The 12,813-nt window shown below is 47.8% G+C and overlaps 1 protein-coding gene across 1 annotated transcript in view; it reads right to left on the bottom strand.

Moving 5' to 3' along the window:
* Positions 1-336: 336 nt before the first annotated feature.
* LOC144140017 (uncharacterized) overlaps positions 337-12,813 on the bottom strand; it is a 39,013-nt gene continuing 26,536 nt past the window's right edge. The window contains exon 3 of the mRNA XM_077672231.1: positions 337-414. Coding sequence (XP_077528357.1) covers positions 337-414 — 78 coding nt within the window. The remainder of the gene's footprint in view (positions 415-12,813) is intronic.

The following is a 12,813-nucleotide window of genomic DNA, read 5'->3' as shown; positions in this document are numbered from 1 at the left end:
ATACCGAAGGGCAGACAATTATGGATCGATGCGCAACAAGAACGTTTGACCCTTATTACAGACCCTGCCTTTCCCATGCGCAGTGGCAACAGCGTCAGCGCAGAACCGGACCTGACTTTTTTGGAAAACGTGTTCGTTGCGCACTGGAACAATACGCAGGAAAGTATGGGCAGTGACCACTACATCGTTTCTACGAACCTAAATGCGGGACCGTCCAAACCTGGGGGAGACAAAATAAGAATAACGAAATGGGATGCGTTTCGGGCCCTTCGACACACCGAACTAGGAACGGGGGACGATGTAAGGGAAATTGCTCACATAGACGAATGGACGGCACTACTCCGGGAACACGTAGAACGCTCCACGGAGACCGTTCCGGAGGAAGCCGAACTTCAATGTGCAGATGCTAAGCTCCTACACATGTGGGAAGCCACATCCAGCCTACAGAAACGTTTGAATAAACAGAAATAAAACAGGTCCCTAAGGAGGCGAATCGCGCGACTGGATAGAGACATCGAAGACTATGCGAATCAGCTCTCGCATCAGCACTGGAATGAGGCCTGCGAACGTATGGACCTTCAAATGGGGTTGTCGCAAACTTGGAACATCTTACGCAGCCTCATTGATCCAGACAAGAGTAAAACAACACAACGACAAAACATGGGCCGGCTAGTGCACGAGCACAAAGGTACGGAGGCCGAAATAAGTACGGAGATCAAGGACAGGTACGTTGGGACGAACCCTAAGGGCCTCGAGAGACTGGGGACCGGAAAAGGAGTTTACAATTACATTAGAAATTTTCTTTCTGACAGAACGGCATCCCTAGTAATTGGAAACATCGAATCGAGCCAATTTGAGATGGGAAGCCGTGGGACGCCACAAGGCTCGGTATTTTCACCGTTTCTATTTAACGCCGCTATGATGGGGCTACCCGACAAACTAAACAATATAGCCACTCTAAATCACAGCCTCTACGCCGACAATGTGACCCTCTGGGTCGCCGGTGGCAGTGACGGACATGTGCAAGGCACGTTACAGAGTGGAATAGATGCGATAATCGATTACGTCCGCCCTAGAGGCCTCGAGTGCTCCCCCCAAAAATCCGAACTCTTGATATACAGACCCACTAGCAGAGGACGCAAACGGGACCCTGCCACACCGAACATCGAGCTCTACGCGGGCAGCCAACTCATTCCTACAGTGGCCAGTATCCGAGTGCTTGGCCTAAAAATTCAAGATAATGGCCACAATAAGGAAACCATTAAACAATTAGAGAAAAGCACGCAACTAACTATGCGATTGATTTCACAGGTGGCAAACAGACACAGAGGCATTAAAGAAGAAAGCCTAATGCGCCTCATTCAGTCCTTCGTGATAAGCAAAATTACGTATGTGACTTCCTTTCTAAATTTCAAAGTGGACGAGAAAATAAAAATCAACGGTCTAATCAAAAAGTCGTTCAAACAAGCGATCGGCCTTCCTTTCAGCACTGCAAATGATCGTTTTGAAGCGTTGGGCATTCACAACACGCTCGACGAATTGGTGGAGGCCCAGAGAACGGCCCATTACGAAATACTATCCCAGAGCCAAACCGGAAGGCACATTCTTCGTTCGTTAGGAATAGCATGCGAAACAAAGGCGGGCCCGAAAGAGGAGATCCCCCCTGAATGGCGGGCGTACCTATACATTCCCCCACTACCAAAAAACATGAATCCTATCCACAACGTCGAGCACAGGCGGGAACGAGCACGCGCGCTAGACAAACGATTTGAGCGATCTGAGGACGTGGTCTACGTTGACGCAGCCGATTATCGTGCCCGCGACGCCATGACCGTAGCGATAGTCGATTATCAGTGACAATTACTCACGGCCGCATCGCTCGCTACGGTGCGACCTACGGAAGGTGAGGAGGTGGCCATTGCCATGGCCATATCCAACACCAGCGCAAAAATAATTGTTAGCGATTCGAAATCGGCCGTCGAAACTTTGCAAAAGGTAGGGTATCGCCTCGAACCACGAGCATACCCGCGAAAGCGAAAAACGTAAGAAAAATTCAAATAACTTGGACGCCAGCACACTCGGGTCTGACAGGAAACGAGAGGGCCCACGACGCCGCCCGAGGTTTAATCAGCCAGGCAGACATCGACCCCACCTCACCCAACTCGTGAGATCGGAAAGGGATCGCATGGTGCCGTACAGAGAAATCATAGATCATTACAGATTGGCAAGACGGAAGTATCCCTCCGCGCACCGCAGCCTCACTAAACGGACTCGGTATGGTGGAGGCAGTTACAAACGAACACGTTTCGAAACCCGGTTGCGCTCAGTCGCTGCTATCCCGAAATATACTCAGGAGATTGTAAGATATGCGCGGGTCGGGCGAACCTCTACCACATGTTTTGGTCGTGCCCCGCAAGACAGAATCAAAATGCTGCAGCAAAGGCTAGAAGCGACTCGCTTACTGTAACGAACATGGAGCTATGGGAGACCGCTTTGCTCAGCCCCAAATCGGAAGTGCAACTTCGGGTCGTCCGGATGGCCGAGGCCGCCGCCAGAGTCCAAGGGCGTCTGGCTGACGACTGAGGAAGAGGAGAGGAAGACGAGTGGAAGACACCAAGGGACGAATGAGAATTCGTCCCTTTTCTTTTTAATCCCTTCACGGGCAAAATAAAAGTTTCTACTACTACTACTACTACTACTACTACTTTACATTCTCAGATGAACGCCAGTAGCAAGAGCAAAGTAGGCAAACACCTGCTTGGCTGTGGCTGCGGGTGGGTAGAGCCAGTCCATCAAACACGTAACGCTGCTGTGTTTGCAAGACGTGCGCTCCGCGTGCACTCTTGGACACGTCCAAAGGAGATGTTCAATGGTCGGTGTGGCTCCTACAGAGCACGTCACGCACGTGGGGGGTGTCATGGCCGGCGGAGGTGAATTGCTTGCGGTAGCGCCTGGGAGAACGGGTGGCCTCCCTTTCTTTGGTATGTAAGAATGCCACTTAAAAAGGATGTCCTCTGTAAGCGCCGCCCTAGCACGAGCCTTGTGGATCAGAACCTGAAGGCCACGTGGCAGTCCTGTAGGTAACGGGTAGTCATTGGCAGGGATGTGGCTGCGGAGTCGAGCTCTAGCACATCGTTGGTAGGTGGCACGGGCTTCAAAGGGGTCCAAGTTGGGGTCGTGATGAGGCAAAACTGGGTGGGAGCGGGTGAAAAGAACATCGCTCGCCAGGGCGCTCGCGGCCTCCTTGGAGGAGTTAACGCAGTGCCCTGGCACCCATTCTACCCGAATTTGTAGTCCTGTTGTACACTGTAGCCTTCGGGCAAGCATCTTGATGGACGCACAGATAGAATTCTGATAAGGCACCCGGCGCAATGCGCGGAAGGCCCCCTGGCTGGCTGTGAAGATAGTTGCATGAGGCTAGTTGATAGGCCAGTGAGAAATTTGAGGTTGTCGGACAGCCAGAAATATCGCTTCGAGTTGGAGGTGGGTAGACGATGGCGCTTTTGGATATTCTGGTTGGCAGGCGGCTTGAAATGTCGAGTGAATGGCCGCTAATCCGGCAGTATTCGGGGTTGGGTCCCAAGTGGCGTCGGTATAAACAGCGCTATGTGGAAACCGCTCGGTCATTTCAGGTGTGCGTTTGTGTTTTTTGGAGTGGCGAAGCGTAGGACCGGTGACTGGGAGTGGCTTTGGGTTAACGACGATGAAGTCGTCCCATGGTGGAAGCCGCAAAGGGATGGGATGTTGTGGCGCCGCGCATTGTGGCAGTAGCGCGAGTAGCGCACGTTCGGCGAGAGTGGATGCTCGTCGGAAGTCGTGGTCTTCCTGACGGGTTCGGATGATTTCTCTGAGAGGGGAGAGTTGAGCGTGCTTGTAGAGATCCTCGAGTTTGGCATGTTTGGGAAGACCAGTGATGACTCGAAGGCTCTCACGATGTAGCACCTCCAGCTGCTGCAACTGAGCCTTAGTGAAGTCGAAGCATACTGCCCCATATGTCACTTTGCTCGTGAGGACAGCCTGGGTCAATAGTTTGAGTGTCTCCGTTGTAGCCCCTCCTACCCGGTTGCTTATGCCTTTGATTATGTGAAGCTGTTGATGCCATGTTTTCTTGATTTGTTCAAGCCACACACAGCAGCCGCCATCCTCAGGGACAGGGATGCCAAGAACTTTAACCCAATTTTCGGGGGACGGCTTAAGGAGCGATCGTACAAACTGAAAAGTCTAGGCGTTCTTCTGTTGCTGTGTTCCACCAAACAGCACATATGTGCTTTTGTCAGGCGAAGGCTGCATCGCAGTGTGTTGGAGGGCGTCGGCGAAAGTATCGAGTGCAGTTCGAATATGTACGTGCACTTGCTGTTGGGTCAGGTCTGTCTTACGGGGGTCAATCCAAATCGTAATATCGTCGGCATATGTAGTACTTTGAATGTGGGGTATTTGTCGGAGTTGCGTGGCAATTTTTGACATGACAAGGTTGAATAGAGTCGGAGATAAAATAGCACCCTGCGGTACACCTCGGTGGTTGTGGAAGATGTGGGGGTGCTCTTTACCCGTATGCATTTCAAACGTTTGGTTGCAGAGAAAGTTCTTGAAAAAATTGGTGAGTCTGTGACCGATGTTGCTAAGTTCTCCCATAATCGAAATGATGTAGGCGTGGGAAACTGTGTCGAATGCTTTCTTGTGGTCACTAGTAACAAGGACTCCTGGAGCTGTCTTACCATTCTTTCTCCATTTTTCTCTATCATTGGTCGTAATAAGAGCAGGCTGTAATGAGTGGTCAGACCGGGCCGGAACCCGGTTAGTGCAGGGTCGTAAATGGCGTCGTTCGCTGTCTCGAGCAGGCAGGTGAGACGAGTAAGGATCATGCGCTCATCAGTTTGCAAAGAGTGGATGTAAGTGAAATGGGACGAAGGTTGGAAATGGAAGTAGGGGTTTTTTTAGGTTTTGGTTTTGGGTGCACAACGGAGTGCTTCCATTCAAGAGGGAGTATCCCAGATTCCCGTATTGTGTTAATTTTCGCCAACAACTGTTCTTTAGATTTCTCATCAAGGTTACGGAGCATTTGCCAAGTAATTTTGTCCTTTCCGGGAGTGGTCTTGACATTAACAGCCTCAAGGGCTATGTGCAGTTCTTGAATGGCGAAGAATGTGTCCTCAGGCTTCAGGTGATCACCGCAGGTTGGGGCGTAGATAGTCGAGTCGTATACGTTATCTTGGGGGAAGAATGTCTGGGCTGCAACTCGTTCCAGTTTGTCTTCGTCTATAGACTGAGCGAGTAGGATGTTTTGCGTGGTGTTAAGAGATTTTGTCGTACCAAACAGGGCTTTGTAAGTGCGCCACAGCTCATAGGAACCGGTTCATTCATTTAGGCTTGCGCACTGGTCAAGCCAGCGGGTTCTTCTGAGGTGCTTCGCGTACCGTCTAGCTTGTGCTGTTTTGTTCCGAACTTTGAGTAAGTCGTTGAATGGTTTTCCATTGCTGAGATATTGACCTTTGATATTGAGATATTGACCTGAGATATTGGCCTTTGTGAATCCGGTTGTATTGTATTTGCATGGTTTGTATTTCTGTACTTTTCAGCATTTTGCCCAAAAATCAAGGCCAGGCAGCAGAACCTCTAGCAGCGTGCTAAACCATTTCGTCTTCGCACCGATGGTGGGGACCGCGGTTCCATGGCATTACTGCGCTCGAAACCGAACGCAGTGCTGCGACGACGACTGACAATCCAACACAGCTTGGGCACCCCAGCGACTGCATGTTTCTAATATGTTCGATTTGGCAGCACTTTTACACGCCACCATCCGGAATAACATCGCATTTCATCCTTCAGTCATCGAACATCACCTGCATGCCACGCCTGCTTCTGGGTGTGTACATTGCACTGCGCATTATAAGGACATGACCACAAAATAATGTTCAGCTTTATTTTGTGGTCCAGACCACAAGGTTATGTTTCGTTTCGAGCTACTGCTGAAATGGCTGCCCTCGTCGGCTTCCGTGGAGTAGAGGTAAAGTCTGGATTTTGGTGCAAATGTCATGGGTTCGAGTAATGGGTTCAAGGTTACACCAAAACTTCACGAGTGGATTTTCGCTGTAACCTGTTTTTCTAGGTCAATTCTACGCATCCTTTATGTAAATAAGAGCGGATTAGTATCTTTTAGGTTTCTTTAAACAAATAAGGATCAACTATACCGTAGTATGGTTAACAGAATTCTGTTCCACAGAATATAGGATAATTCACATTATCCTGTGCCCATGATCATCATAATTCGACGGCCCCCTGGATAAACCTGAAGATCATCGTCTGCTCTGGTCCACACAGGATAATGTTGCCCATTATCCTGTGTCATGATCATCATCATTTACTGGTTCATAGAATAGGCACTGCCTATATAATCCCTGCGAACTGCTATCTTTACAGTAGCCAACGCACCGGAAATTGTTTCATCAACTTCACACACGTACATTACGTAAGCCGCCCATAGTGCTTCAGATCTGATCTGTCCTTGCTGCGGCTCTCTCGCCCACCACATGTTACTTTGTTAATTCCACCTGCGCTATATTTTATTTCTCGCCTTATTCGTAGGGTGACATATAACAAGATCCTGGCCTTCGCCCAAAATAAGTCAGTCAGGCTAACCGAAGGCACTCACGGACCCGCAACGAGCTCTAGAGAAAGTTCGAGCACATCTTGTGAGGCTGCTACAAAATGAACAATGCGTTCCCGCTTATTTGCAAGGAAAAAACACATACCTAGCCACATTTTATACATAAAATACAATTCACCGCAAGATAAAGGGCCTTAGAATCACGGCTGACCCACCGCGGTGGCTCAGTGGCGAAGGCTGGGTTGTTGAGCCAGTCCCGGGCTCGATTCCCGGCCGCAGCGACCGCTTTTCTGATGGAGGCGGAAAGCAAAAACGCCAGTGTGTTTGAGATTTCAGCGCACGTTAAAGATCCCAAGATGGTCAGAATCAGTCCGGAGCTCTCCACTACGGTGCGCATCATCGCCTTGTAGCGTCGGCGCGTTAAACCTCATAATCACTCATTCAATCAATCAATCAACCAATCAATCAGAATGACGTCAGACAATACTATAGACTCTGTGTCAACTAGTGCCGAATCAAAAAGTGCGTGCGAAGCTTTGTTTCCCCTAACTCGCCTCGGTCAGTAAAACAATTGCACAGCTTATTCCTAAATACGGGGCTCCGAAATCCTTCCAGAAAAATAATATCTTACGTGACCTTCCAGGTGACAACTGCGAGAATGGCCATTCTTTATTGTTTAGCATACCTGGGCTTGCCAGCTCATACAATGAAAACGGAGATACCGCATGTACAGCGTCTGCACAGAATGGGCAAACCGCGTTAAGGGCGCAAACGTGCCCAATCTGATTTGAGTGTCCAATTCTACATGGCTGTAGAACAGATGGCGCGAACCATGGTTGATGATGAAGCGATCGGTTTACAGTCCGATGAGTTCTATTTACAATATTTTCAATGCGGTCACGGGAGAAGGCTGCACGCCCCACACAGCGTCGTCGTCGTCGATTGTCGGGACCACAGCGGTATGCCCACTGCCCCCGTCTTTGTCTTCTCGTGACAATAGAGAGTTTTAGTACTTCATGTGCTCCGTCCGTTCCGTGCGTACCGTCAGTACCGGAACCCGACTACGCCTGCGTGCGCGGGCACGACGAGAGGGACACACACCACTGTCACGAATACGCGGGCACGGTCAGGGGTGCAGGAAGGAATGCGCAACTGCCCAGTCGGGTCCCCGTCAACACGGTACGCACGGAAGACACGGAAAATATGGAATGCTACAGCTCTCTAAGAAGAAAAGTTTTAGATTTTAGCAAGAAGCTGGCTGTATTGAACAACGCGAAACTTCTTAAAGGCTCCGATTTTAGTATCTCCGATGATCCCGCTTTTAGAGTGCGGTGTATCCCCAGCACGGTATGGGGCGGAACATATTTTTCGCAATATCGGTTCCTCAGTATTATGATTGTATGACCATGTATTTGTCGAAAACGTTCGCTACAAGTGGAACCACGCTTGGAATGTTGTGGGTACGGCCCCTGCTTGCCATAGGCGCTGCTGCACAATAATCCCAGCCCTTCTTCTGCATCGCTGTCTTCATAGCTCCGCATTACTTCCGCCACCAATCAAGCTATTATTGATCTTAGCGGAGAAAGCTAAACACGTAAATTCCTTTACTTTCCCTCGTATCGACATTCGCCCACAAGTCAAAGGTATAACTAAAACTTCGATCAACGAGGCCAAAAATGATTTCCAAGTCACCCCACCTGGATATGTCACAGTTCATGGTGATCGACGAAATGGCAGATGGGGTGTCGTAGTGTTGCTTTGTCGTTCGGACTTGAGTGGACACCAAAGGCTGAATGAATGTTTTGCTTTAACTGAAAGATCCTACGTTTTGTAGCACTCTCACCTTTTGTTCGACGTGCAATGCTGCGTTATTCGCTGATATATAAGTTAATAAAGTTCACATTTCTTTCTCCCTTTTCTCTTTCATTTTTTGTGAGATAGTCAGCCCGGCACAAAGTAGGAGCGAGGCACCGGTGTGGTCTAAAGCTTAAACGGTTGGTGCTAGGCGCTCACACCCTGGCAACGGTACCTTTTTTGTCTGCAAGCTATAGCCGACCGCTGATACAGTTTTTTTGCTGAAAAGTGAGGCTTGGACATGTACCGACGGAACCGGAAATTCCTTTAAAAAAACATCGTTAACATTGTTAGATAAGGAAGTCTCGCTTCTATCATCGTTGGTGTGAATTGTTGAGCGTACACGTTTTTTGCTATGTGCGCCGTCGAAGGGTTCTTGTACTGGTGTGCGCAGCGTTGTAGGGTATAAAAGTCTGTGTTTTTCGAATAAATTACTGAGTTGATAGAAGGCGCTTGTCCGTGTGTTCCTTTCTTTGTCCCCGTGTCTGTGCGCTATTACCTTCAAAATGAATCAGTTCCAAATAGGCCTGCTCGCATTGATGCTCCTTTTAAACGCCTGATCACCCGTTGTGCCCGCTTACACCAGGAAGCCAGACCTTATAAAGCCGACGCGTCCGAAGCCCCCTTCAGAAGTGACAAGCGCTAAGTCAAATATCGGGAAAACATGGCTGCCCTGCTAGGCCTGCGTAGTGGCCTTATATAAATGCTGGTCTATGCGTCGCTCATGCTGGCGCCTTCATATCACATTGTGTGGCAATCACTTCCATCTTGTCTTCTCTAACGCCAACCTCACGTGAAATATGCACTCACTTTCCGGCACCCATCTGGAGTAGTTCTCATGGCCGAAGTCCACCCGGCCCAAACATATCAAGGGTACAGCTACGCGACGCACGGTTTATTGATTGTCTATCAACAGCGTCTCGCAGTGAACGGAAGAGCACAAGTGCGGATTTTGGTGGCATAAACACTTGCAGTAAGTACTCTCCCCTTTCAGGGGCGATAAGGTTCGAACCAGGCACGGCCACGCTTAACCGAAAAAAAAAACGTTCCGTGCGCAAAGAACGGATTAGAGACTCAGGCGGTTCGCTTAACCACCTGCAGTGCATCTTGTACCATTGTTCACTTCCTGCCGGGGTTATTGCTAGCAGGAGCGTGGGCGTTCACCCTGGCAGGATATTGACTTCGCTAATTGCCCTCCAATGCTTTTCGAAAACGAAGCTGAAAGCATATTGGGCGACTCTGAAGCGCGAGGGAAGCAGCCTGTCTCGTGCTGTGTAAAGCGGTAGCCTGCGTTGTTACAATTAGATCAGCTCACGGAAAGTATCATTTCCATTTATTTTACATACTGAACCACTTAGGAACCACTTAAGAACTTTAGAAAACATGTATAAGTGCTTCTCTAATGAGCTCTCACCGCCCACAATTTTTGTGACGGCACAAACCGTAGTACCCAAAAGGTTACGGGGTGTTGTCGCCTGTTTTCAGGTTTCTGGTATTTGCTGCCTTATTAAACAACTGGTCTACGCGAGAACAGTGTATTTAGATTCTCGGCGCTGTAATCTATAGATGACTGGTGCTCTTTAACTTATAGTGGCTGTGAACCACAAATTCATAGTGAGCTTATAAATATATCGTTAATGTTTGGACTTCCCAAATAGAACTGGCGACACCCGGCGTGATGCACTCGCACACTTGATATCCGCCAGTTCAAATTTTGTTGACAAGTTGTGCAAATGCGAAAAAACCGACGGTATCTCCGATCTAAAGGCAGTGCACGTTTCCGTACGCTGCTCTGTAATAAACCCTCAATTCCAGGCCACTGCTTTGTGGGATTCTCGCCGGGATGATGCGTTTCGAATCTCGGCTTGGTAGCCAAGAAACTTGGAATTCGTTATAGCACTTGCCACATCCAACAATGTTGACGCGTTAGTTAGTTTCTTTGGGCATTGAGGGAAACTTGCAATCTACAATTTCTTCCCAGTAAAACAAAAAAAAAGAGAAATAGCAGTGCTATCAGTATGATTCGTGAAATCTTGCATCTCTCACGTCGCGTTCGTAGGATGCGAGGGCGAGGTCATACAGTACCTCTGATGGTAACAACAAATTTCTTCAGGCAAAGCAGGTACGTGTTGTGTTGTGTTGTGTTTTATGGCGCATAAGCAACTAAGGCTATCATGCGCCAAACAAAAGGTTTTGTGTTTTTTGTGGATAATAACCGATTGCTTTATCTTGTTATAGCTTGTTTAGAAGTGTAGCTTCTTTTAAAAAACTAAAGACAGAGGGAAGTTTGACAACAGCATTCTCTCCTAGAAGTAGGCTGGGGTGAAATGGAATTTGCTCGCTGTAGAACAGCCTAAAATGTTTTTTTCCTCAAGGCCTCGAATTTCGTACATGAGAATAAGATGTGATTTACTGTAAGTTCCTGGTCACAATCTTCACATCTCGGTTTGTCTTGTTTCATAAGAAGAAAGTTATGTGCAAGATGTGTGTGTCCAATGCGGAGACGGCATAAAATCACTTCTTTGAGGCGTTCTTCATGTCTGCTTGATTCCCACTCTTCTATCGTGGGTTTAACCAGGTGGAGTTTGTTGTCGATTTCCTTATCCCATGAGGACTGCCAAGTTTCCCTAAGTTTGCTCTGTATAAATTTCATGCAGTCGCTGTGAGGAATCTGTACTGTCTCTATTGTTCCGTTACCCGCCTGTGCGGCACATACGTCGGCTCTCTCATTTCCTTTGATTCCCACATGGCTAGGGACCCAGCACAACTTAATTTCCTGTCCTTGTGTTGTGATTGTTACCAAATTGTGTATTATTTCTCCTACTAGAGGTTGAGCTGCATTTTTGTATTGCACTGCTGTGACTACGCTGAGAGAGTCTGTATATATAATACTGCGTTTAATTTTATTCCTCAGTATCCTTTCTACCGCCACAGCAATGGCATAACATTCAGCTGTGTAAACCGAAGCGCACTGGGGTAGCCTGATCACCTTTTCCCATTTCCCTTGAACTACTGCACTCCCGACATAGCATGATGTTTTGGAACCGTCTGTGTAAAATGAGGTGTAGTCTTTGTATTTTTCGTTTAGTGCCAAAAATTCCTGCAAAATATGTTCTTGCGGTGTCTGCTTTTTTTGAAGGCGTGTTAGTGTGAAGTCACATGTTGTAGGAAAACTATACCAAGGGGGTAGTTGGTTCTGTCTATGGGAAATTTGAGGTAACGTGTGCAGCGTAGTGAATTCTTGGCATCTCTCTTCAAACCGAAGAAGCAATGGTCTGATAGCTTGGGGTTTATTATTGAACAGTGTTCTAGATGGGCATTTTGTAACTATGGGGTAACACAGATGTTTCGGCAGTGAACGGATCTTTAGTACGTATGAGCATGTGAGCATTGTTCTTCTATATGTGAGTGGTGGTTCATTTGTTTCTACGTAGAGGCTGTTTATTGGGGATGTCCTATACGCCCCAGACGAGAGACGTAAACCTAAATTGTGAACGGGATCCAATCGTTTCAAGTAGGACTGTCTCGCGGAGCCATAAACAATGCTACCATAGTCTAGGCAGGAGCGAACAACGGAGCGATAAACTTGTAGAAGGCATGATCTGTCGGAACCCCAGTGTTTCCGTGACAGAACCTTAAGTATATTTAGAGCTCGCGAAGCTTTCTTTTTAAGCATATTGATGTGGGGCAGGAAAGTGAGTTTTTTGTCGAACATTATGCCTAGAAATTTGTGTTCGTTTTGTATGGGTAAGTCGGTTTCCTTGAGGTGTAGGGTCGGATTGGTCTGTAAGCCTCTTTTGAGAGAGAAGAGAATAGCCACTGTTTTGCGTGCTGAAAACTGGAAACCATTTCTGTCTGCCCATGTTGTCAGTTTGTTTATAGTCAACTGTACTTGTCTCTCGCATGTTGCTACATTGGAAGATGTACAAGCAATTTGAAGATCATCAACATAGACAGAGTACATAATCGACTTTGGAATTATTTTGCATATGGAGTTCATTTTTACAACGAACAGTGTTGTGCTTAGAATACACCCTTGAGGGACCCCGTTCTCCTGTACAAATGTTCTCGAGAGGGTTGAGCCCAGGCGTACTTGAAATGAACGGTTTGCCATGAAGTCATTCAGGCAATTCAACATTCTTCCACGGATGCCTAACTCTACTAAATCCCGCATTATTCCAAACCTCCACGTAGTGTCATAAGCCTTCTCCAGATCAAAAAAGACAGCAAGACAGTGTTGTTTGTGTATGAATGCTTCTCGTACGGTATTTTCGAGGCGGACAAGATGATCAGTTGTTGAGCACGCCTTTTTAAACCCGCACTGGTGAATGTCAAGAAGTTCGTTTGATTGTAGT

The sequence above is a fragment of the Haemaphysalis longicornis genome, unplaced genomic scaffold, assembly GCF_048455015.1.
Source record: "Haemaphysalis longicornis isolate Haplotype H1 unplaced genomic scaffold, Haemaphysalis longicornis Haplotype H1 scaffold_5, whole genome shotgun sequence".
NCBI classification, from domain to species: domain Eukaryota; kingdom Metazoa; phylum Arthropoda; class Arachnida; order Ixodida; family Ixodidae; genus Haemaphysalis; species Haemaphysalis longicornis.
This window is presented reverse-complemented; position numbering and strand designations above follow the sequence as displayed.